The 23,474-nt window shown below is 40.9% G+C and overlaps 1 protein-coding gene across 1 annotated transcript in view; it reads right to left on the bottom strand.

Annotated features, from left to right (window-relative positions):
• The window catches only part of MYRFL (myelin regulatory factor like), a 130,598-nt gene that overhangs the window by 69,721 nt on the left and 37,403 nt on the right, over positions 1-23,474 (bottom strand). Inside the window, exons 11-13 of the mRNA XM_075205988.1 lie at positions 9,549-9,749; positions 8,684-8,792; positions 4,949-5,058 (exon numbers count right to left, since the gene is read on the bottom strand). Of these exons, the coding sequence (XP_075062089.1) occupies positions 4,949-5,058; positions 8,684-8,792; positions 9,549-9,749 (420 nt within the window). The remainder of the gene's footprint in view (positions 1-4,948; positions 5,059-8,683; positions 8,793-9,548; positions 9,750-23,474) is intronic.

Genomic DNA, 23,474 nt, shown 5'->3' with positions numbered 1-23,474 from the left:
AGTACTGCGGCACTCATATGCATTAGGGATAAAGAATAGTGCTTGCGCAGTAGACACCATAGGCAGAGACCACAATGTGCATTAGTAGTAGGCACACAGACTGACCGGACGGAACCGCGCATACTGGAGACAGCTTGCAGTGCTTATCTCAACAAATATAAGGATAACCAGCCAGATTGGTCTCCCACAACATGAGCTACCTATTTGCGGCCTTTCTAAATTGGGTACCAAGTTTGTAATGGTGGGAGCTCCCCAAGTTCTAATCTTGTCCACTCATTATGAAAACCACAAAATATACACATTGCCAAACATGTCATGAATAGAACAGAATAGACTTGTTAACAGACCTGCTGATAAAGCATTGAACAATATCTATCCTTCATACTTCGAGAGTAAATATACATTCTACAACTAAATACAAGTTAAGGCATCGGGTCTATAATCTAGACTTCAGGCATTTTGGATACGGGGTGTTTTCTTTATTTGGAGCAGCATGTTTAAAATCTATTGAAACATTTAAATATTACTCCTGTCATTCTCCATAATGCCCCTGGTATTCCATCCCCATTAAATTGTGAAGGGGATCATCAGTGTACATGCCAATATTGCTGCACAGCATCAATGTTTTACTTTCTGGATAACGCACTCGTATAGGAAATCCCATACCATGATTGTACATTATGGTTTCTGCTCATAAAGCACAGGTCCAATTCTCTGGATCATTTTACATGTGTACAGGATCTAGCAAAAGCTTCACTCATCCACATCAATACAACAACAAAATGGTACTTAACTATTTAGGGCCTGATGCATTAAGGCACGCAAAATGAACATATTGTGCATTCTTTTAAAAAATTAACGTAAATATTAATGTCATCTGTTATATATCCATTATTAACAAAACTTTTTTAAAAAAATTACCATAAAATAAATTATGTTATTAATGTCTACTGTATATGAAATGCATTTTTACAGTTACTCCTGTTTGCAGACACATGTACTAGCATGTATATACGACTGTCAGAACTAGTAATCGGCACTTAGACCAGATCTGTACCTGGTGCAAGTAATACGACAGAAAAACATTGTGAAGATATGTGGTTTCCAAATCACTCAGACACAGTATTAGAGGAAAAACAGAAATATGATTTACTCTGCAGAACAAGATTAAATACAGCAAGGTCCCCTTAACAATAGCAGGTCCAACAAGTGAGGAAATCAGTTCAAATAAATCCAGTGAGATATGTCCCTCAGTAAATCTCTTGACCAAAGTCAGTCACTCTCTCTCTCTCAGTTCCCAGGCTAGCCTCTTTTATCACCTCATAATCCCTTCTTGGGAACTGTCTTCCCAGGGGAGTTGCAAAAGGTGTCGATTGGTGGGCTTCTCATACTATTCAGCCCTCTCCCCTACCTTCCCCTGGTGTCTTCCCTCAGGTGACCCCTGTTGGGTCCCGGCTCCTGGCTGTCTGTAGAGCTCACTAGTGGACAATAGGGAGCAAACAGAAATAACAATGGTAACTTAATTCACTCAACTTCTGAGTGTTCCTTGTGGAGGTGGAATTTAACCCCTGAAGTGCTTTTCTAAGGAGATGTTACAGTTCCATTACTGATACTTCCTGATAACAACAGGGCTAACAAGTGCAGTCCGGGTATGGATTAGAATAAGGGGTTGTAACACTGGTTCCATACACCATGCCTATTTCTTTACAAACATATACACTTGAAATGCCCAAAGCTTCAATCAGATGCCACTGCGTGTGCTTTAGCTTGACACGCCCTTACTGTATATTGACTACGTACATACACCCAGCTCCCTCTCTGTTCCACACCTGAAATGGTAGGCGTTCGAAAATGAATTGGATACACTTGTGTTCTCTGGCATATAATTAGCTTCTGAGCATGCACAGAGCAATTTGATGCTAATATAGCACATGTCTGCATTTGTGTTCCTTGATAAATAAGACCCTTAGAGTCTGTGACAGCCCATGGTTCCAGAGATGGGACCAGCAAATTAATTCAGTTTCTGGCAATGTAATTCATGTTCACTATGTTCAATTCAATGAAATTATGGAACTACACAAATCAAAAAATTATAACAATTTTCACTTCCGTAAACATGTATAAAATATTTCAATTATTGTAGTCATACAGCAGTTTAGGTATATCAAACAAGTTTCTATAAGTCAATTAAATATAATTCAAAAGGGGGAAGTAGTTGTGACCCGAATCAGAGCAGATGTATGCCCTTCACTACTTCACAGGATCTGGGTAAATCTGTGTCTTGTGGTGAACCACGACTTGGAGGAAGCCAGCTGGGACTCCTATTATATATTGACTACTTCTTTATCTGGCAAGTTTTACACAAATAATTAGCACCTTTACCCTCACCATTATTGTTACCACCCTGCAGTCTGTAGACATTACCTGATTATCAAAGATAGGTTGACTAGGCTGCAGCCTAGGGTACTAGGCTTTTAGACGCGGTGCAAAAATTTGTGATTGCAAAATTGTGACATTGAGTAGAATAAACTCATATTCATTTTAAAATTAGAGATTAGTAAATAAAAATAAAATATGAAAGACAAATGTAGTAAGGTTTTAACTTTGATGTATTCCATTGGTTAAGGTTGGAGACAAGGATTCAGTCTTGGTCAGGTGCTTGAGGATAAGCAAGTAGAAGAGACAAGAATGGCAACATGTGCAGGAGTGACAACCCCCCCTCAACCTTCACATATTCACCCTCAGTAGCAATCATTCATATCTCTGTAGCGGCTTGAAAATAGCATGTTAAAAACTGAGTAGTAATTAAAAGAAGCCACCCCTTACATTCTATTTTGTTGGTATTCTCATACCACAATTGTATGTGCTAATGCATTATTAAAGGTTTGTTGTCAGTTGTGGAGGATTCAGTGTAGGGCACTGCAGTATGTAGCTAAGCAGCAATAGAGGGATATTCTAGACATTTCTGGTGCATAATAAACCATTAGTCTTGACAGCTTACAGAAATCTATGTGTGCTCTCTACAACTTTTTATATCATCTCAGAAAAAGGCACCATTAAAGCTATAGAAACACTACAGGCTGCACTATTAGCTGAAAAACATAAACTGGGGTATGGCATAAACAAGTTTTTTCCTGATAAATGTGTTATATGTGAAGTAGTATGATGAGACATCATAAGATGGCAATAATTGATAACTATTTTTGTGTTGTTAAACTGAAATGCTAGTGTATACTGCATACAAATAGTTACTGGAGAATGCTATTGAATAAAAGTAAATATTGAACTACTTCTGTTAGATTGCATTTCTGTAAAGTTAAATGTATGTTTTCATTGTTAATGTGATGATATTATTGCTGAACAGTAATGGTTGATTTACCTGGACATACTGTTAAAGAGTGCAGAAAGGGAGTGCTGTAGGAAACCCAGAGATGTTTGGGAGTAAGAAATAGGGAACCTTGGAGAAGATGGCGAGGTCACTTGCTGAAAAACAGGCCCTTTGGAGGGTGCAGAGTTCTTGCTAAGAAACAGGCACTTAGGAAACGCAGAGTATGTCAGGAACAGTGCTGGAAAAAAATGAAGCCTGGAGCCAGTGAACTATCCTCAGGAGAAGAAAGAAAGTTGTTCTGGCAATGAGCTGGACTCAGGAAATGGTTTAAATAGGACACTCCCAGTGTCTATTGGCTGCATAGGTCATGTGAGCACAGCTGCCGAAAACCTGGTTGGACTGAAAAGATCACAGGGAAGAATCCAATATGACTACACACATGCAGCAGAACAGACAGGAACTGTTTGTTTATAAATGGTGATACTGTGCTAAGGAATGCCACAGGCAGCCAGGAGAAGCCCAGATGGGAGTGAGATGACACTAACGGATATGATAAGTGTAACTAAGACCCCAATGTGTGACCTGTATGCTATGAGCATATTAACCTAGGATGGCATTAACCCTTAATCAGGTGCTGCATTACGAACTCTGAGCATACTGCGCCACCTTAATTCTACACCCATATAAGCTACGTTTCAGAGCCACACAAACTAATCTATAGCCTCTAAATAGTACATTATCCAGCAAATGCAGGTTTTTTCTATGGATTATTTTTATAAAGGCATAAACATTGCCACTGGGTAACATCTAGAGCCCACAAATAATTATATTAGTATAGGGCTGATATCAGGTACCTGTGTACTGACTTTGGCATGTTTAACTATGCTCCACTTCTGCCTGCACTGACCTTGGCTTGCTCCCGTTTTCTTCCACTCTGGCAACTAGACACCTTTTCTGAAACCAGATTTGTTAGTAGGACACTTATGTTTTGTACAAATGAGAGCCATTAATAAGAGATGTGGAAAGCATGGCCATATGGTAAAATATTTAAAGAGGTTCTCCCTCATCATCCTAGTACATGTAAAAAATTAATAAATGGAATCAATGGGAGCATGAATGAAGAGGGATAAAGGAAGAAGGGTTTAAAGATAAAACACAACATACGTAGGACTCCCATACTTTTTGAAGCACAAAACAGACAACCAACTCGCCTGGACTTTGCTCAGACCATAGTATCTATACCATACGTTTCCAGTTTATGTTAATCTGAGTGCATCTGTAGAGGGAAAATAAGCATTGTGAGTTTAACATTTTTGGTAGGAAAAAAAGGGAAGTGTCCTGAGAAACCCTGAGCACATTGTAGTCATTGGCATAAGAGGAAAACCAGGGCAGGTGTGAAAATTGAGACTGAAGGATTGGGGCAGGCTATGAAAGAGGTGTTTTGGGATGAAAATGAGCATATCAGAGAAATGATAGTAGGTAGGGATCAAACAATGAGTGCAACAAAGTATCTTCATTTTTTTATTTTCATTATCATCAACCATTTATATTTGCTTGAGATAATTACTGTTATATTGTTAAGCTGATATAATAAAAAGTAGTGAAAACATATAGAATTACCTTATCTACCATCAGAAAGTTTTCTATTGTATCTCCATTTTCACATGTAACATTGCCAGTTTCTTTAACAGCCTGCGGTAAAACATTCTTCACCTCTTGAGCAATTATGCCTGAAAGACAGACACAAAGTTTAACAGTGTACAGTTAAGTGACAAACAGCTTTCTTCTCCTTAATCCCTAGATATGTACTACATTGTAACTTGTGCTTCACATCTGGACAACTATTTTTTTTCTTAGTATGTACCAGGAATTTGGTATCTACTGTTATAACCTGCTGATCAGTAAAAAATATTTTATGGCACCATATTTGCCTGGCTCTTATCTAGCCTGACTAAGACCGATAGTTTTCTTTGCTTGTTTTTCTCAGATGACCAATTAGCACAGATGTAGTTAGTTTGTATTCATTCTAACTTTATCTTACCATGCACTTTATGGAGAGACGTATTGGGGTTTCCTACACTAAGGGGTATATTTACTAAACTGCGGGTCTGAAAAAGTGGAAATGTTGCATATAGCAACCAATCAGATTCTAGCTATCATTTATTTAGTACATTCTACAAAAGAACAGCTAGAATCTGATTGGTTGCTACAGGCAACATCTCCACTTTTCCAAACCCGCAGTTTACTAAATATACCACTAAGCGTTCTTTTTCACAACTAGTAAGGACATGCACAGTTAAATGACTCAGTTGAACAAACAGGGAACAACCTCTGATACTTGCCAATACAAAGCGTTACCTGTACCAGCCAGCCACTGCACTTCTTATTTCACTGTGCTGGACATTGTAACTTTGTAATCATCTCTTTGTTTTGTTTTATTTACCTTCTTCAGTTTCACCATTCAGCTGCTCAACTCCTGCTCTCTCTATTGGACCCCTACCCTGTGTCCTCAACCTTACATACAATTCCCTCAAAACCCCCACTGCTTCAAACATCTTAAATCTCATATCAAATTACTCTCTCTCCTGCCCTCCTAGATTTAGTTCTGACCTGCACCTTGTCTCATCTCTAGTAACCACCTCTCACTCGTGCCTACAAGACTTCGCCCATGCTGCTCCCCAACTTTTGGAATTCCTTACCACGCTTAATCAGGCGTTCCCACAGTCTTCAAATCATTAGACTTTCTCTAAGAACTCATCTCTTTTTTTAAAAAAAACTTACCTTCTCTCTGATGATACTATTCACACTAATACACCCTAACAATCATCCCAATCTCCACTCTGAGCCACACTCGCTCCTCTTGCTTTAGCTGTGCCCTCTTCCACTTAGAATGTAAGCTCTCTAATGAGCAGGGTCCTCCATATCCTTTGTTTTCATGTCTGCATTTATTTTGCCTGCCTTGTATGTCCTTGTTTTATGCATGTCCTTGTTTTCCCTACTGTACGGCGCTGTGGAGCACTGTGGTACCTTTCAAATCTACGATAATAATAATAATACCCTCACCTATTCCTTATGCCCACTTCATTTCTGAACTGTCTCTTCGCTGCTCTACTGCCACTGACTTCCCCCCCCCCCCCCCCTCCCCTCTATTTTCCCATTGCTTTTGCATTTACTACTCTTAACTCCACAATTATTGTACCACATTGCACCAACTGGACTTTCCACCAGGACTCTGTACCACCCAGGCCCCTGCACCATCATGGCCCATCTAGACCTTTCTATATCTTGGACTCAGTATCTTGCAGACCTATGCACCATAATAAACCCCATTATGCCTATTGCTCCTATTTCCTCCTTTTGTCTCTCCTTACCCCCTCCCCGTAGAATTTACGCTTTCATGGACAGTGTCCTCTACCTTTCGTCTCATGTCTGTACTCCATGTCTCAGATGTACTCACTCTCTCTCCCTATTTTGTCTGATGTTGGAACTGTTTTTGTATGCCATACAATTTGTTCTGTTAATCTGTACCCATTGTTCTTATTTGTATGTACTTATTTAATTTTGTTGTATCAGCAGCAGCTATTTATATAGCGCCACTAATTCCGCAGCACTGAACAGTGAACTCACTCAATCAGTCCCTGCCCCATTGGAGCTAAATTACCTAACATACACATACAGAGAGAGACTAAGGTAATTTAATAGCAGTCATTTAACCTTCTAGTATGTTCTTGGAGTGTCAGAGGAAACCAGAGCACCCAAAATAAACCCATGCAAACACGGGGAGAACATATAACCTCCACACAGATAACGCCATGGCCAGGAATCAAACTCATTACACCTCTATGTAAGTCACTGTTGAAGCCTTGTGGCACCTTATAAATAAAAGATAATAAAAATAGATATCAACTTGCTTTTTGGTGATCTGGTTCCTGCATTTTTGTTGTTTGGCATAATTACAGAAAAACCAATAAAAAGTCTGAATAAAAAATAAATAAAAATAAACGGCCATAGCATTCCTAGGCTAGTAAAAAATTTTGGGTACCCCTCCTGCATGAAATTATAGAGTTGAAGATTGTTGTTGTTTTGTGAGTCTGACTGTAATGTGACATCCACCCTAGAAAAGTGGAAGGAGCATGGTTAGGGTAGGCATCTTTACGTATTCAGGGAATCTAACCCAGGCTCATAGGTAATCTTACTAACTTGCTACAAGATTAGTCAGTTTTATCTCTCCTTTGTTCAGTTTTGGAGAAGTGAGTAGAGGCAATGCAGTGCATATTACTGTCTTAGAAAGGCGGATAATGGAACATGGATTTATATGTTGTACTTCCCTCTGTAGCAGTCGGGGGACTTACCTGCTCAGCAACATCAGGATGCAGGTAAGCGGTCTTCCCTTTCAGCATTCTCCGGTGTTGCTGCCAGTGAATCGGAAATGCAATGTCATCACCCACAACCATTGCAACGGCTCCCAGACCCAGACCAAATTGAGGTGTCAGCAACAAGATTAGAGTTCAGGGCCTCTACTTCTAGCTGTCACCTTAGAACACCCGCCTTACTTCCAATAGGTATTATTGCACTCCAAATAATTGTTGTGGTTTCTCCCTTACACTGAAGCGGTGTGGGAGAGATCACTGCTGACTAGCAGGTGATCAGATTGGAAATGGGTAAGTACCGTTACATTTTCATAGAGATCAGTCATCTCTATGTGAATTCTTCCTACCATCCAATCACTTGTCAAGAAACGAGTGTAGACAGAAAAACCTAACACCTGTGTGGACATATTCTTATTCTGTACTGTCATTCCTGGAATGTGATTATAAAACTGTATTATTGACAGTCTGTGGCTAGTCAGGAGAGAGTCCTGCCTATTTTAATTCAGGCCTTCCTGCTTCCGATGTATAAGTGTAGGATTCTAAATGGATCTTCTGTTTGTGAATTCCTTGTCTGACTGCTACCATAATTGACATTTGGCTTTGTTACCTCAGCATTGCTTACTTGACTGCTTAATTGGTAACTTGTTTGTCCTCTGGTGACAAACACTTATTTCTATCCTAAGCCAGTAATGTTTTGCTTGAACCCTCTTTCCCATTATTTCTCTCCATCTGCCTTGCCTGGATTTTAGCCTGAGTTTCATTAGCTTCATTCTTTAGTCCAAATTGCACCTCAGACACAGAGAGCACATCTCAAAGGCAAAGCTGGTTTTTGCAATATATATTTAGGCTTTGTGCTTGGTCCTCTTCTGGTGGTATTGCAAGATTGACTTTACAGAGAAGCGGGTTTGAATGAATGCTGGCCTTGAAAGAAAACCTTTAATGCACTTTGAAGCATTAATGAAAGAAATGGGAAGGAAATGATCACCTGTTTCATGAAGAGAATCTATTCCCATGACTGTTGCAAATTCCGGTTTATAGTCATACTCTACCAGTCTCATCTTAGCTATTCTTCTGAGCTGTTCCATTGTGTCCACCTGAATAATAAAGAGAAAAAAAAAATCATCCAAAATGTCTAATGTTCACTCATTTCTACTACATCACATTTATAAACTGCAAGTGTATAAGTAAGACTTTCAAATTGCATTACACAAAAGGCAAATTAATTTTAATAAATCATATGAAATCTTATATCAATAAGCAGTTGTGTGTAAGGTTAGATTTCAAAAACCAAACGGGTAGAATCTCAGAGGGTTTGTGTTATTGTTCTAATATAATCAGTCATCATACACACATCACACAACAATGTGTGAGTAGGAAACACTAAATATTTTGTATTATATTTCTGCAAACTGCAAACACACAGTACAAGGCAATACAATATGTCAACTACAACTAATGTGGTCCTTACCAGTTGTCAAATGAATGCAATAAAAATTGTTATTTTTCAAAAATGTTATGTAATAATGTGAGTATGGTTTGATAAAGAAAGCATTTTGGAGAAACACTGCTTATAACAACTGTAAAAATGCTACCGGCTGAGGTGATACTTTCCTGCATTATTAGGAAGGTTTGTGAACAACCACGACTATAAATTGTAAAATGCTATATATACACCATACAAGTCTAAGCATAAGTGTATATATATATTTATTTAGTGAGGTTGGTGTTGCTGCTAAACATAGGTCACACTTTTGATGTGTTTTGAAGAAGCCACATATTGTGTGTCGCTTGGATTATATTTGTATTCAGCAGTGTACTTCAGAGTGGCACAGCTATTGCCTGAGGCTCACCTCTTGAATGTTCCTCTTTGCTCTTCTGTCAGACGGATGCATGACCGTCCCCATCACCTTCATATTGCCACAGACAACCAGCGCTTCATCCGGCGTGTCAGTGTTAATTCCTACTCGACCATGAGACACCACTGTCTCTGGGACATGCCCTCGCTGCCACAGGGCATCATTATCATTCTCAAACTGTCCAGGGTTTGATGCCTAAGATCCACAGCACAATAGTTTATACATTGCTTAACATGTTTCTTTCCACTCACATATGTGCACTGTACCACATTAACCAGTGTGTGACCATGCAAGTCTTTGTAGTTAATTACCCAACAGAGCAATAATATAACACAGAGTTTTCTTATTATAATATATTACATACCTTTTATTGCTGTTATCTACATATATATAATAAAAAGTGCATTCTGTGATAATGTAAATCATGGTGGTATATTTGGTATACTGGTATTGCTATCAGTTATAACTGGGGTCTGGACATTTTAGTATTTCAAATTAGAAATACATTTGTATTTTCTAATTCAAAAAGCATATAATACTGTATCTTCTAGTTTAGATAACGAGAATATTCCAAATCCCTTGCCCTGAATGACAGCACATTCTGCTGTGTATGTTTAAGTGGCACCTGCAGCAGATACTGCAATGTGTATTTAAGTGGCTCATATCCCCCTTAGGGTGGTATGACACTGGCAATTTGTAGCAGCAGTTTTCCACAGCAGAAAATTGCTATATTGAGGATTTTTCGATAATCTTGAAGTTTGACATGGAGAGAGAAAGAGAGAGCTACAAATCCCTGTTTAACAGCAGTGAGTACACTCTGTCTGCCAGGTAATTATCAAATTTCATTGATTTCCACACAGCAGTTTTTCCTAGTAATGTTTATCCAAACATAACATTTGTTTAACATGTTGACAAATTATTGAAGATTTAAAGTCCCATATTATAAAGGATGATAATGATGATTACAATTTTCATTTAATATTTGTGTGCATGTATATATTTTTATTTATTAACTTTGTTTATTCACTTTTTAGACTTTTTTTTTTAACCTTTATATGCTAAATCATCTTTTAAGAAGCACTTACGTAGGTTTAGATTTAATTTAGAACTTGAGAATAAAAACATCCTCTACTCTCTTACTAAGATTTATTATTTCAGAAAACCACGGTGTGTCCAAATATGTCCTATTACTTGAAAGAAACTGTACAAGTTTTTACCCTGCAGTGACTAGACATCTAAAACATTTAAAGGGGTAGAAGCACACCTCAAAACCCGATAGATAGAGAGATAGATAGCTATACACTAAAACAAATCAGAAAATACTACAGCAAGCAAGGTAATTCTTATTAAAAAATAATAATAATTATATAAGTAATGCAGCACATATCCCACTTTACCCATACTTGACAACTCTCCCGGAATGTCCGGGAGACTCCCAGGAGAGTATGGCAGCCTCCCGCATCTGCCCACTTCACTAGGAAGTGGGCAGAATTAGATCCATTTGGCCCCGTCCCCCACTGTAAAACTTGCATCATTACGTTGCAGGGGTGGGGCGAAAATTTCACGGTTGCATAGCCCCGCCCCAAAAGGCCACTTACCCTAGGTAGCTCCCAGATGCCGTCTTCAGGAAGTCGGCTAGTATGACTTTGCCATGATGTCTTCGAATGTATTCTTACGCAGACATTATGTGTAATCAATTTATGAGCTTTTGCATGTACATTTATTTATTATTTTTTATATTGCAATAAAAAATATAATTTTTTTATATTGCAATAAAAAATATTTTTTTACATTGCAGTTATGCTTCTTGTGGTTGCATGCGTTGGTCATGGAGTCTGCAGGGAAGATGACCCCGCCCAAGTTCCGGTTTTAGTCAGTCTTGTAGCACCACGACCGCTTTGCAGAGGGGACCGTAAAGTTAAATTTATTCAGCTACAAACAAGTGTCGTCCAACATTATTTCACTCACATCTAAGGGGTGACACAAATTGGCAGACTTGGCACAAGGTCTCTGAGGCATCGATCCATATGTGTATGATGAGAACATTGCTGACAACTGGCTCAAACTCAAGAAGGAATGGCATGTTTACTACATTATAGAACTCTCAGAAAAATCTGAATAAAGGCACAAGCTATCACCTTGCTCAAAATAGCTGGTTCAGAGGCAGTACAAAAAATTAGACACATTTTTTGGAGGAAGGGGAAACACTACAATAAAAATTGCCTTCCAGTAAAAAAAAAACTAAAAAAAAGAAAACCACTAAATAATGGACATGTCCTTAACACTACAAATCAACAACCTGAACAGACTATGAAATCATATGTCCACCAGTGAAATCACAGTGAACTAATAAGAGACATTATGTGGCACCCATAGTGACACTGTCCATGTAACACAGGGATTTACATTAGAAACAGATTATTATATGAATGCTCAATGAACAATCTGAGAGGAACAAAAGAAAATTAACTATGCTCCATGCAATACACCCCTCTTCACACGGGCAGGCTGGGCAGGGGGGTATATGCCCCCCGGGCCGGCACGAATAAGTCTGTTTCGGGCCAGAGTTGTCTCTATTGATATGTGGTTGGCCCCTCCTCCGGGACCAGCAACCTTACATTACTGGCCGCGGATCCTCTCTCCCTCCCTGCAGCCTATCTGCAATTGAGCCGAAATAAAATGGGACGTGCACCACGTAACAGATGCCGTCCCATGTGTGCAGTGAAGAGACAGCAGCAGGGTATGCGAATAAAACAAGGTAAGTGGGGTGGGTAATATAGTGTATTGTATTGTATTATGTTATGTAAATATAGTGTGTGTGTTTGAGGGGGGGCAGTATGTAAATATAGTGTGGGAGGTAGGCTATTTAATGGTGGAGTGCAGGTTGGGATAATTATAATTATTTTTAATATAAACAACTATTTAATGGATGCTATTTTATTTGTGGGGTGATGCTGGGGCAATTGAATTTAATAGTGAGGTGACGGGACCTTTAATGCTGGGGTGGTTTGAGGCTATTAATTGAATATGGTGCTGAGTTTTGGAGGAGGGCTATTTATTAAATCTGAATATGAATTATTAATGTAAGGGATGGTTGTGGAAAATGTTTATATTTATTAAATGTAAATGCTATTTAATTTATTGATGAGGCTGTTTGGAGGGTAGGAAGTAGGTTTATATGTTAAATGGGGATACTATTAATTTAATGTTGCAGCTGATTGGAGGGAAGTATGACTATTTATTAAATGTGTTTGCTATTAATTTAATGTCAGGGCTGGTTGGAGGGCAATATATCTATTTCAAATGTGAATATTATTAGTTTAATGTTGGTAGTGGAGTGAGGCCTAATTATAAAACGTGGGTGCTATTGATTTAACGCCAAGGCCGGTTGGAGTTTTCTAAATCTCTTGTACCCGTTTTTTACCGAATAGGGACTCCACCATTTCAGGATCAAGACAAGCTGCAACTGATCTAAAGACACCAGCAGCCACAAGTGGTGAAAGTGACAAGAACAGGCAAAAGAACAGGTAGGAGAGAGCAGGACAGTCTGCCAACTGTTCTGAATCTGGTGGGACAGTCCTGAATTTGGGTGACTGTCTTGCTTATTCAGGATTTGGTCCAACTACAAGGACAGTTGGGAGATATGTCCCGCTTCACACTGTACTGCTTGTGAAGGCAGAGCTGTGTGCATAGCCGGATTAAGGGGGGGGCACAGGGGGCACAGTATGGAGGAAAAAGGGGGAGAGGAGAGGCACACTATGGGGGAAAAAGGGGGAGAAGAGAGGCACACTATGGGGGAAAAAGAGGGAGAAGAGAGGCACAGTAAGGAAAAAGGGGGAGAGGCACAGCATGAAAAAAAGGGGGGAGAAAGGCACAGTATAAGAAAAAAGGGTGAGAGACACAGCATGAGTAAAAAGGGGGGGGAGAGACACAATAGTAGGGACAATTAATTTAAGATGGGGTGGTTTGGGGAGAATGAGGTCCCTTTATTAAATGTGCCTATGAATTATTTAATGGTAGTGACGGTTGCGGGAAATAGGTATATTTCTGAAATGTAAATACTATTAATTTATTGCTGGGGCTGTTTGTAGGGAGGGAAATAGGTTTATTTATTAAATGTGAATACTATTATTTTAATCGTGGGGCTGGAGGAAGGCCTAATTATTAATCATGGGTGGTACTGATTTAACGCCGGGGGTGGCTGTAATTTTCTAAATGTACTCATTTTTTTTTCTCCAAATAGGGCCCCTAACATTCCAGGATCCAGACAAGCCGCAACTAAAGAAACCTGCAGCACAGGTGCTGAAAGTGAGAAGAACAGGTAGGAGAGAGCAGCAAAGTCTGTGAAATGTTGTGATTCTAGTGGCACAATCCCAATTTTTGGTGACCGTTCAATGGTGTACACAACAATGCAGTTTTTTTGTCTGTAGGAGGGTGGCCTGGCCATGCCCAGTAATGAATTATCAATGGTATTTTAATTTGCGGTATAACTGCTAGTTTTAATGTGCATTATAAATTTTTAAAGTGCGGTATCATTGCTAGTTTTAGCGTGCGGTATCATTGCTAGTTTTAGTGTACATTATCAATGGTATTTTTAATGTGTGATATCATTGCTAGTTTTAATGTGTGGTGTCAATACCCATTTTAATGTGGTGTTTTGATGATTGTTTTAATGTACAGTATTTTAGTTTGTGGAAGCAATGATTTTTCTTATGCAGACAACCTAAGCGAGCCCTCTGGGAGAGCTGTAAGTGTCATACTGTGGGCTGTACGTGATGTAATGCATGATGTGTCACTATGCCCTTAATTTTAGATCTTAGGGGCCCCCCGAAGCCTTAATCCAGCTCTGGCTGTGTGCACACAGTATTGCCTGTGTCTAAAATGATAACCATGTTACATCATAGCGGCCCCTCTGTCTAAAGTACCCCGGGCCCCCCAAAGCCTTAATCCAGCTCTGGGCCAGAGTGTCAGATTCACATCTAATGTTCTGCTCCTCCCCCAGTAGCACCCTTCATATTATTTGTTTTAGGTTAACCCTAAAACAAATAAATAAACTATTAATATATAGGGCGAAGCAAAAACAAGGCTTTTTGTATTCTGATGAATCAGCTCTTGTTCAGTATTGTAATAGAACATTATTATATAATCTATTGCTGTAATGTGATTTATAACCCATTATAATTAGCCAGTTATGTTAAAAAAAAAAAAAAAGTGCTGAAGGGATAAGATATATATAAAATAAAATGTATTATAAAGTGAGGGTTTTTTTGTTGCATTATTTGTTTTAATTTTTTACATTTATCATTAATAATAATAAAGTATTGCTGAGTTAAGCAACACTAAAATAGCCTCTTTTTATATTGACAAATATATATTGTATCGAAAACCACCCTTTAAGGATTGGTGACTATCTAAGGGCTAGTGCAATGTGCTTGCCCCCTAGACTGAACTCTGCCAGCCAGCCCCTTCCCATGATATGGTCTTGGTGCCAATCAAGAGCCAGATCAAAGACAACAAGGAAGTGAGTGGTACCATAAGTCCTCTCACACAAAGTCTAACTGTGCAGACACTGATCTTCTACAGGCATGACAACAACAGCTGTGTGATCCAAGCAGATGACCACATATATGTGCGCAACAGTTGCGATATCCTACAAGTGGCTGAGAGATTCACTCCTGCCACTTTGAATGATTTATCATGTCATTGCACCTCCGTTTAATTTTAACGTAGCTTGTTGTACACCTTAGTGAATTTTTTTTGAATACTTTGTTGGTGATATTTTGTAATGCATTTAATAAATCCTTTTTAAACAGATTTTTAAAATATACTGAGTAATATTTCTAACTTTTTTACAATGTGTATTTATAGTATGGTATATTTTTAGGCTTCAGCTATATTTCAAGTTTGCACTATGTCATCACTTGCTTGACTTGCAATCAAAAGTGAACTGACACAGGTGAGAATTTGTGTGTCTGACGAAGAAAGTGGATAAAGAGCTCAACAATGCTTCCTCCTGAAAATTGATGAAATGAAAAGCTATTGTCTCATGGATAGCCGCATACATTAGTTATGTCATAGAATAAAGCAAAGAAACAGTGAAAAGAGAAATTATTGCTTATTCTCCAAAGATATTCTAAAATGGGCTGGATAGATTTGTTGATACCAATTATAAAAGAATATAAATAATTGTATTATAGTAATATTTCAAACTAATAGCTTTTTTGAATTAGCATCACATGTCTTCAATGTTCTAATCAGTAATTAAGCCTTTTTAAATGGAAATGGATAAAAGTAACCAGTCTGCTGTTTGGTATCATATTGTGCACAACACTGAACCAGAGGGACCAGAGAAGGCAAAGGTGAGTTCTCAGAGGAGATCGGAAAGAAAATGATTGACAAACATGTAAAAGATAAAGGCTATAAGGCCATCACCAAATCGCTTGATGTTCCTGTGACTACAGTTGTAAATAAAATTAAGAAGTTTCAAGTCCATGGGACTGTAACCAGCCTCCCTGGATGCAGTCGTCCTCAGATTAAACAGAAGAATAGTGAGAATGGTAGAAAAAGAGCCAAGGAACATTTCCAAAGAGATACAAGCTGGACTTAAAGGTCAAGGTACAGTGTCTGATTGAACCATTCAAAGCTTTTTAAGCCACAGTGGGCTCCATGGAAGAAGACCCAGTAGGATTACACTTTTGAAAGAACAACATAAAAAAGCAAGCTGGAATTTGTTAAAAGACATATTAAAAAGCCACAATGCTTCTGGGAGAATGTCCTATCGACAGATGATTCAAAACTTGAGCTTTTTGGCAAGTTACATCAGTACTATGTCCACAGATGATAAATTAAGTCTTCAAAGAAAAGAACACAATACCTACTTGAAGCATGGAAGAGCCTTAGGGTTGCTTTTCTGCATTTGGCACGGAGTGCCTTGAATCTGTGCATGGCTCAAAGAAACCTCAAGACTATCAAGTCATTCTGGAGTAAAACATCCTGCCCAGTGGCAGAAATCTTTGTCTCAGACACAGGTCTTGGGTCCTCCAACAGGATAATGACCCATAACACACAGCTAAAAGCACCCAAGAATGGATAACAACAAAACATTGGACTATTCTGAAGCGGTTTTCTATGAGCCCTGATCTGAATCCTATCGAACATCTATGGAAAGTTCTGAAACATCCAGTCAGTAGAAGGCACCCATCAAACCTGAGACAGCTGGAGTAGTTTGCTCAGCAAGAGTGGGCCAAACTACCTGTTGACAACTGCAGAAGTGTCATTGAGAGCTACAGAAATAGCATGAATTCAGTTCTTGCCAAAAAAGGTTGTGCGCAACTCTTAGGTTAAGGGTACCATCATTTTTGTCCATGTCATTTTCAGCTCTTTTATTATTTAAAATATTCCGTTGAATCAAAATTAAATTGCAAAGTCTGGTTTCTATTAAACATGGAATAAACAATGATGGATGCAACTTACTTTTGTCAGTTTCAAGTTATTTTAAAGAAAAATATGGGTTCTTCTTTATTCCTGGAAGGGTACCAACAAATTTGTCTGTGTCAACAAATTTCTCATATTTGGAAAATCTTAAGTGCAACACAAATATGTGGTTACCCCATCCCATAAATGCATTGAAAAAATAAATGTTTTAGAAAACTTTAGCTAAATGATTTGTACTGTAACAAGCTTTAATGGTATATCGGAATATTGTCTTTTCTAAAAAGCATTCCAGTTATTGCTGTGATGCTAAAATAAATTATATATTTACAAATTCCAGTATACTACATGAATAAATATAACATTTTCTTATTCACTATTTGCCTAAGACTGACACTAAACCTAAATGGTTTGAGTCAGTGTACTGCACTGCACTATAATCACCAAAGTTTTTTAGATATTTTATTTAAATGTATAATGGATTAATCACCAATTCGACTTGGCCCTTTCATTTAGCTGAGTGGCTCCTATATCTCATTTTGTCCACCCCTTGTGGTTAAAAAGCAGGTAAACCACTTTTGAACCTCTTCCCTTCCATTAGAGAAATCAGACACTGCAGGAAGGTGGTGCTTGGTGACTATTTTCCATCACTCTAGGACAGTAGATTTGTGTGAATGATTTTGGGGCCTATTTATTAACAATTTTTTGTCTGTAAATTTCCCGAAAACAGGAATGGGTGCAAATGTATTATTGTTGCATTCCGGCAGATATCATAGCTAACTGCTGCTTTGCATTTTTTTTTCAAAATACATAGCAGTCCCTAAAGATGTCTATGGGGATTGCTATGTACCGCAATTTAAGAAGAAGTGAAAATACTTTTACACATGTGGTAACAGTGGAGCTGGTTTACATTACCGTTTTTGATAGTTTTCAGTAGAGATGGGACGGATCGGTTCCCCCGAGAACCGAACCCACCCGAACTTTGGGTATCCAAGTACCGAGCCGAGTAGCCCGCTCGGAATCCAAATCGAGGCCGAACATCATCGTGATGTCGACGGATCTCGGGGCTCGGTTTTTGCGATACTTGAAGATTATAAATACACGTCTCCACAGCAATCCATCGCCATTTGACAGAGGGAGAGAGCAGGGTGTAGTCACAGGCTGATTAGAGCAGGGACAGAGAATACAATATTCTGATTCCAATTGTGCTAACAAAAATCGCTAGAGAAGAGAGGAGGATAGAGGAGTTGGTTTTTTTTTCCAATATTTGGCACTCAAAGTGCTTTTGGGGTGTCCCCCATAATTGTGCATAAATATTTCTGGCTGTCAAAATTACTATCTGTCAGCAGTATCTACCAACTAATTTTTAGCACTCCCCAGTGCTTTTGGGGTGTCCCCCATAATTGTGCATAAATATTTCTGGCTGTCAAAATTACTATCTGTCAGCAGTATCTACCAACTAATTTTTAGCACTCCCCAGTGCTTTTGGGGTGTCCCCCATAATTGTGCATAAATATTTCTGGCTGTCAAAATTACTATCTGTCAGCAGTATATACCAACTAATTTTTAGCACTCCCCAGTGCTTTTGGGGTGTCCCCCATAATTGGGCATAAATATTTCTGGCTGTCAAAATTACTATCTGTCAGCAGTATCTACCAAATAATTTTTAGCACTCCCCAGTGCTTTTGGGGTGTCCCCCATAATTGTGCATAAATATTTCTGGCTGTCAAAATTACTATCTGTCAGCAGTATCTACCAACTAATTTTTAGCACTCCCCAGTGCTTTTGGGGTGTCCCCCATAATTGTGCATAAATATTTCTGGCTGTCAAAATTACTATCTGTCAGCAGTATCTACCAACTAATTTTTAGCACTCCCCAGTGCTTTTGGGGTGTCCCCCATAATTGGGCATAAATATTTCTGGCTGTCAAAATTACTATCTGTCAGCAGTATCTACCAAATAATTTTTAGCACTCCCCAGTGCTTTTGGGGTGTCCCCCATAATTGTGCATAAATATTTCTGGCTGTCAAAATTACTATCTGTCAGCAGTATCTACCAAATAATTTTTAGCACTACAAGTGCTTTGGGCTGAGAATGGATTCAAAGCAGTCCCAATATGAACAAAATGAGCAACCAGGTTCTGTCACCAGTCCTGATGTTAGTGTTCCCAGTACGTCATCTGGGCAGGGCGATGTCAAACTACACAGTGTTTCGAAATCAGTCCAAAAAACAAAAACAAAAAAAAATTTACTGTGTTGAAGCGAAAAAGAAGTGTTACTGAGCTAAATGCCGATAAAAAAAAAATTGCCAACATGCCATTCTACACACGCAGTGGCAAAGAGAGAATGAGGACTTCACCTTTGGCTATTAGTGGCAGATCCCAAAAAGTTACCGAGCCTACAATTGGTGCACAACTACTGTCACGCGTCAAAGCCGAGCTGCAAGATAACAGTAAGGCATAAGAGGATAATGTTTGCTCTGATTCACAAATGACACCAATCCCTGTGGAGAGTCCATCCAACAGTGGGATGTCTAATCGTGAGCATTCTGCTGATGTGTGCCTTAAAAGTCTGAGTGTAGCCGGTGATACACAAATTGAGGATGCCACTTTGGAAATAGAAGAGGATGAGGGGGAGATTTGTGTAGGCGACGAGGGCGCTAATGAGGATGTTGATAAGGATGAGGTTGTTTGTGTAAGTCCTGCACCAGTGGCAGCAGTTCTGGCACGTGACAAGAAAAAGGCCATTGTCATGCCTGGGCATAAAACAAAAAAATCCACTTCTTATGTGTGGAATTATTTCTACCCAAATCCGGACAACAATTGTATATCCATTTCTAGTGTATGTCAAGCCACAGTCAGTCAAGGGAGGGACCTTAACCATCTTGGAACCTCATCTATGTTACGCCATTTAACGAGAGTTCATGGCAAAGTGTTGGGAAAAGCTGAAAGTTCTTCCCAAATAATTACAAGCACTCTATCATCAGCTAAGACCCTCCGCTCACCCACATCCCGACGGCTACAAAATACACCCACCACACCATCCTCATCAATATCCTCAGTAGCGCTCGGAGTTAGCCCTGCATCCCACTTATCAAGGTTGGATGACTCCTGCACTATTATTGATTCCTCTGAAGAAAGCGTTAGTCCCACTGCTGCTGCTGCTGCTGTTGCTGCTGCTGGGGGTAAATCGTCAGCCCAGAGGTAGGTCAAGAAAATGAGCAGTCCTACATTTCAGCAATTAACTGTGAAACAATCATTTGCTAGGGGAAGCAAATATGACAGCAGTCACCCAGTCGCCAAGCGAATCACAGACGCCATGGCTGCAATGTTAGTGTTAGATCTGCGTCCAATCTCCACAATAAACGCAGCTGGTTTTTCACAGTTGATTGAGGTTTTGTGTCCGCGTTACAGAATTACATCGCGACACAATTTCTCCTGTAAAGCAATTCCACAACTATACCAAAAAGTGTGTAAAAATGTAGAGATTGCGCTGAAAAATGCCATTCTGCCCACTGTCCACTTAACCACAGATATGTGGACAAGTGGAAGTGGGCAAACCAAAGACTATATGACTGACAGCCCACTGGGTTGGTCATTCACCTTCACCAGCAGGAACAGCAGCAGCATTTACACCACTACCTAACATTTGTCACAGGCAGGCCACTCTTTGTATCACCAGCTTCACTAACAGGCATACAGCTGACAATTTGTTACGCAAACTGAGTGATGTGATTGATACATGGCTTATACCACTTGGACTCTCCCCAGGGTATGTAATTTCTGATAACGCCAACAATATAGTGCGAGCATTACAGCTGGGTGATTTCCAACACATTCCCTGTTTTGCTCACACCATCAACTTGGTGGTGCAGAGCTTCCTACGAAATAACCGTGAGGTGCAGGAGATGCTTTCGGTGGCCCGTAAAATTTCAGGCCATTTCAGGCATTCAGCCACAGCATGTAGAAGATTACAGCAGCTCCAAGAGCAGTTTAACTTGCCCTGCCACCAACTTAAGCAAGAGGTGGTAACTAGGTGGAATTCCACCCTGTACATGCTTCAGAGGATGGAGGAACACAGCGCAAAGCCATCCAAGCATATTGCACAAGCCATGACATTGGGAAAGGAGGGGGGATGTATTTCCCTCTTGCACAGTGGGGAATCCTTTCAGTGCTGTGCAAGGTGCTGAAACCATTTGAAGTTGTGACGTGTGAGGTGAGTGCAGACTCTGCTAGTTTGAGCCAAGTCATTCCTTTAATTAGACTATTTGAAAAGCAGCTTGAGAAAATTATTATTATTATTATTAATATTTATTTATAAGGCGCTACAAGGCATCCGCAGCGCCGTACAGAGACAAACAAAATCACAATACAATGGGAGACAGCACAGTACAGTAAACACAGCAACTCAGTACGCTCAATGCACAGCTAGAGAGGGCGGGGAAGGGGGAGGGAGGATCCGAAAATGACGGGGCCCAAGAAGGGGGGCGTGGAAGACAGGGAGACCCCCAGGGGGGAGGAGGGAGCGAAAGTGGATGTGGGGTGGAGGACCTTTGAGGAGGAGGGCTAAGTAGCTGGAGAGCAGAGTTAGAAGTGGTGGAAACAGGAGGAGAGATGGCCCTGCTCAGAGGAGCGTACAATCTAAGGGGAGGGGTGGACAGACAGAGAGACGCAGGGGAGAGAGGGAGAGTAGGGGGACAGAGGCAGAAGATAAGGTAGGAAGTTAAGTGGGAGACAGAAAGGCTTTAAGAAAAAGGTGGGTTTTTAGGGCCCGTTTGAAGCTGGATAGATTAGGGGAAGTTCTGATGGAGGGAGGGAGCTTGTTCCAGTGGAGGGGGGCAGCGCGGGCGAAGTCTTGGATACGCGCGTGGGAGGAGGTTATAAGGGGGGAAGAGAGGCGACGGTCAGAGGCAGAACGGAGAGGGCGGGATGGAGCATGAATAGAGAGGAGGGTGGAGATGTAGGGCGCAGTGGAGTTGGCGAGGGCCTTGTAGGTGAGTGTGAGGAGCTTAAAGAGGATTCTGAAGGGGAATGGGAGCCAGTGAAGGGCTAGGTAGAGGGGGAGACAAAAGAGGAGCGGCGAGAGAGGAAAATAAGCCTAGCTGCAGCGTTAAGGACGGATCGAAGGGGATCGAGATGAGAGTGGGGGAGGCCAGTGAGGAGGAGGTTGCAGTAGTCCAGGCGGGAGATGATCAGAGAGTGGATAAGGCATTTGGTGGCATCTTGGGAGAGGAAGGGCCGGATGCGAGCGATGTTGCGCAGCTGGAAGCGGCAGGATTTAGCAAGAGAGAGGATGTAGGGGCCAAAGGAGAGAGAGGAGTCGAGGATGACACCAAGGCAGCGAAGTTGGGGGACAGGGGAGATAGAGGTGTTGTCGACAGTGATGGAGAGGTCAGAAGGGGATGGGGTATGAGAGGGAGGAAAAACTATGAGCACAGTTTTGGCAAGGTTAAGTTTGAGGAATCGAGAGGACATCCAGGAGGAGATGGCAGAGAGGCAGGCGGACACCCTAGAGAGGAGGGAGGGAGAGAGATCAGGAGAGGAGAGGTATAGTTGAGTGTCGTCAGCGTAAAGGTGGTAGCTGAAGCCGAAGGAGCTGATGAGTTCACCCAGGGAGGAGGTGTATAGAGAGAAGAGTAAGGGTCCCAGAACAGAGCCCTGAGGGACCCCGACTGGAAGGGTGGATGGGGGGGAGAGAGACCCAGAGGTGGTGACAGAGAAGGAACGGTGAGTAAGGTAAGAGGTGAACCAGGACAGGACTGGGCCGGAGAGGCCGAAAGACTGGAGGGTGTGAAGGAGGAGGGGGTGGTCAACGGTGTCAAAGGCTGCAGAGAGGTCAAGGAGGATGAGAAGGGAGAAGTGGCCCCTGGCTTTTGCAGAGAGGAGGTCATTGGTGACTTTAGCCAGGGCAGTTTCAGTGGAGTGGAGGGGGCGGAAACCAGACTGGAGAGGATCAAGGAGGGATTATTCAGAAAGGTAGGAGGTGAGACGGCTGCAGACGAGCCTCTCAAGAATTTTGGAGGCAAATGGGAGAAGAGATATGGGGCGATAGTTCAAGAGAGAAGTGGAGTCGAGATTAGGTTTCTTAAGAATGGGGGATACGAGAGCATGTTTGAAGGAGGAGGGGAAGATGCCAGTGGAGAGGGAGAGATTAAAGAGGTGAGCGAGGTGGGAGCAGGTGGTGGGGGAAAGGGAGCGAAGAAGGTGGGAGGGGATGGGATCCAGGGGGCAGGTAGTGGGGGGGGATGATAAAATGAGAGAGTGGACTTCCTCGCCGGTGGTGGGACGGAAGGAGTGGAGGGGAAGGTGGTTGGGGGGGGAGGACAGAAGAGTGGGAGGGGTGGAAGAGAGAGTGGAGGAGGAGATTTCAAGTCGGATGGCCTCGATTTTAGAGGAGAAGAAGGAGGCAAAATCAGAGGCAGTCAGGGAGGAGGGGGTGGGGGGGAGGGGAGGGGGCCAGGAGAGTGCTAAAGGTGGCAAAGAGGCGGCGG

The sequence above is a fragment of the Mixophyes fleayi genome, chromosome 4 (genome assembly GCF_038048845.1).
Source record: "Mixophyes fleayi isolate aMixFle1 chromosome 4, aMixFle1.hap1, whole genome shotgun sequence".
NCBI classification, from domain to species: domain Eukaryota; kingdom Metazoa; phylum Chordata; class Amphibia; order Anura; family Limnodynastidae; genus Mixophyes; species Mixophyes fleayi.
The sequence above is the reverse complement of the archived record's forward strand: the minus strand, read 5'-3'. Positions and strand labels throughout refer to the sequence as shown.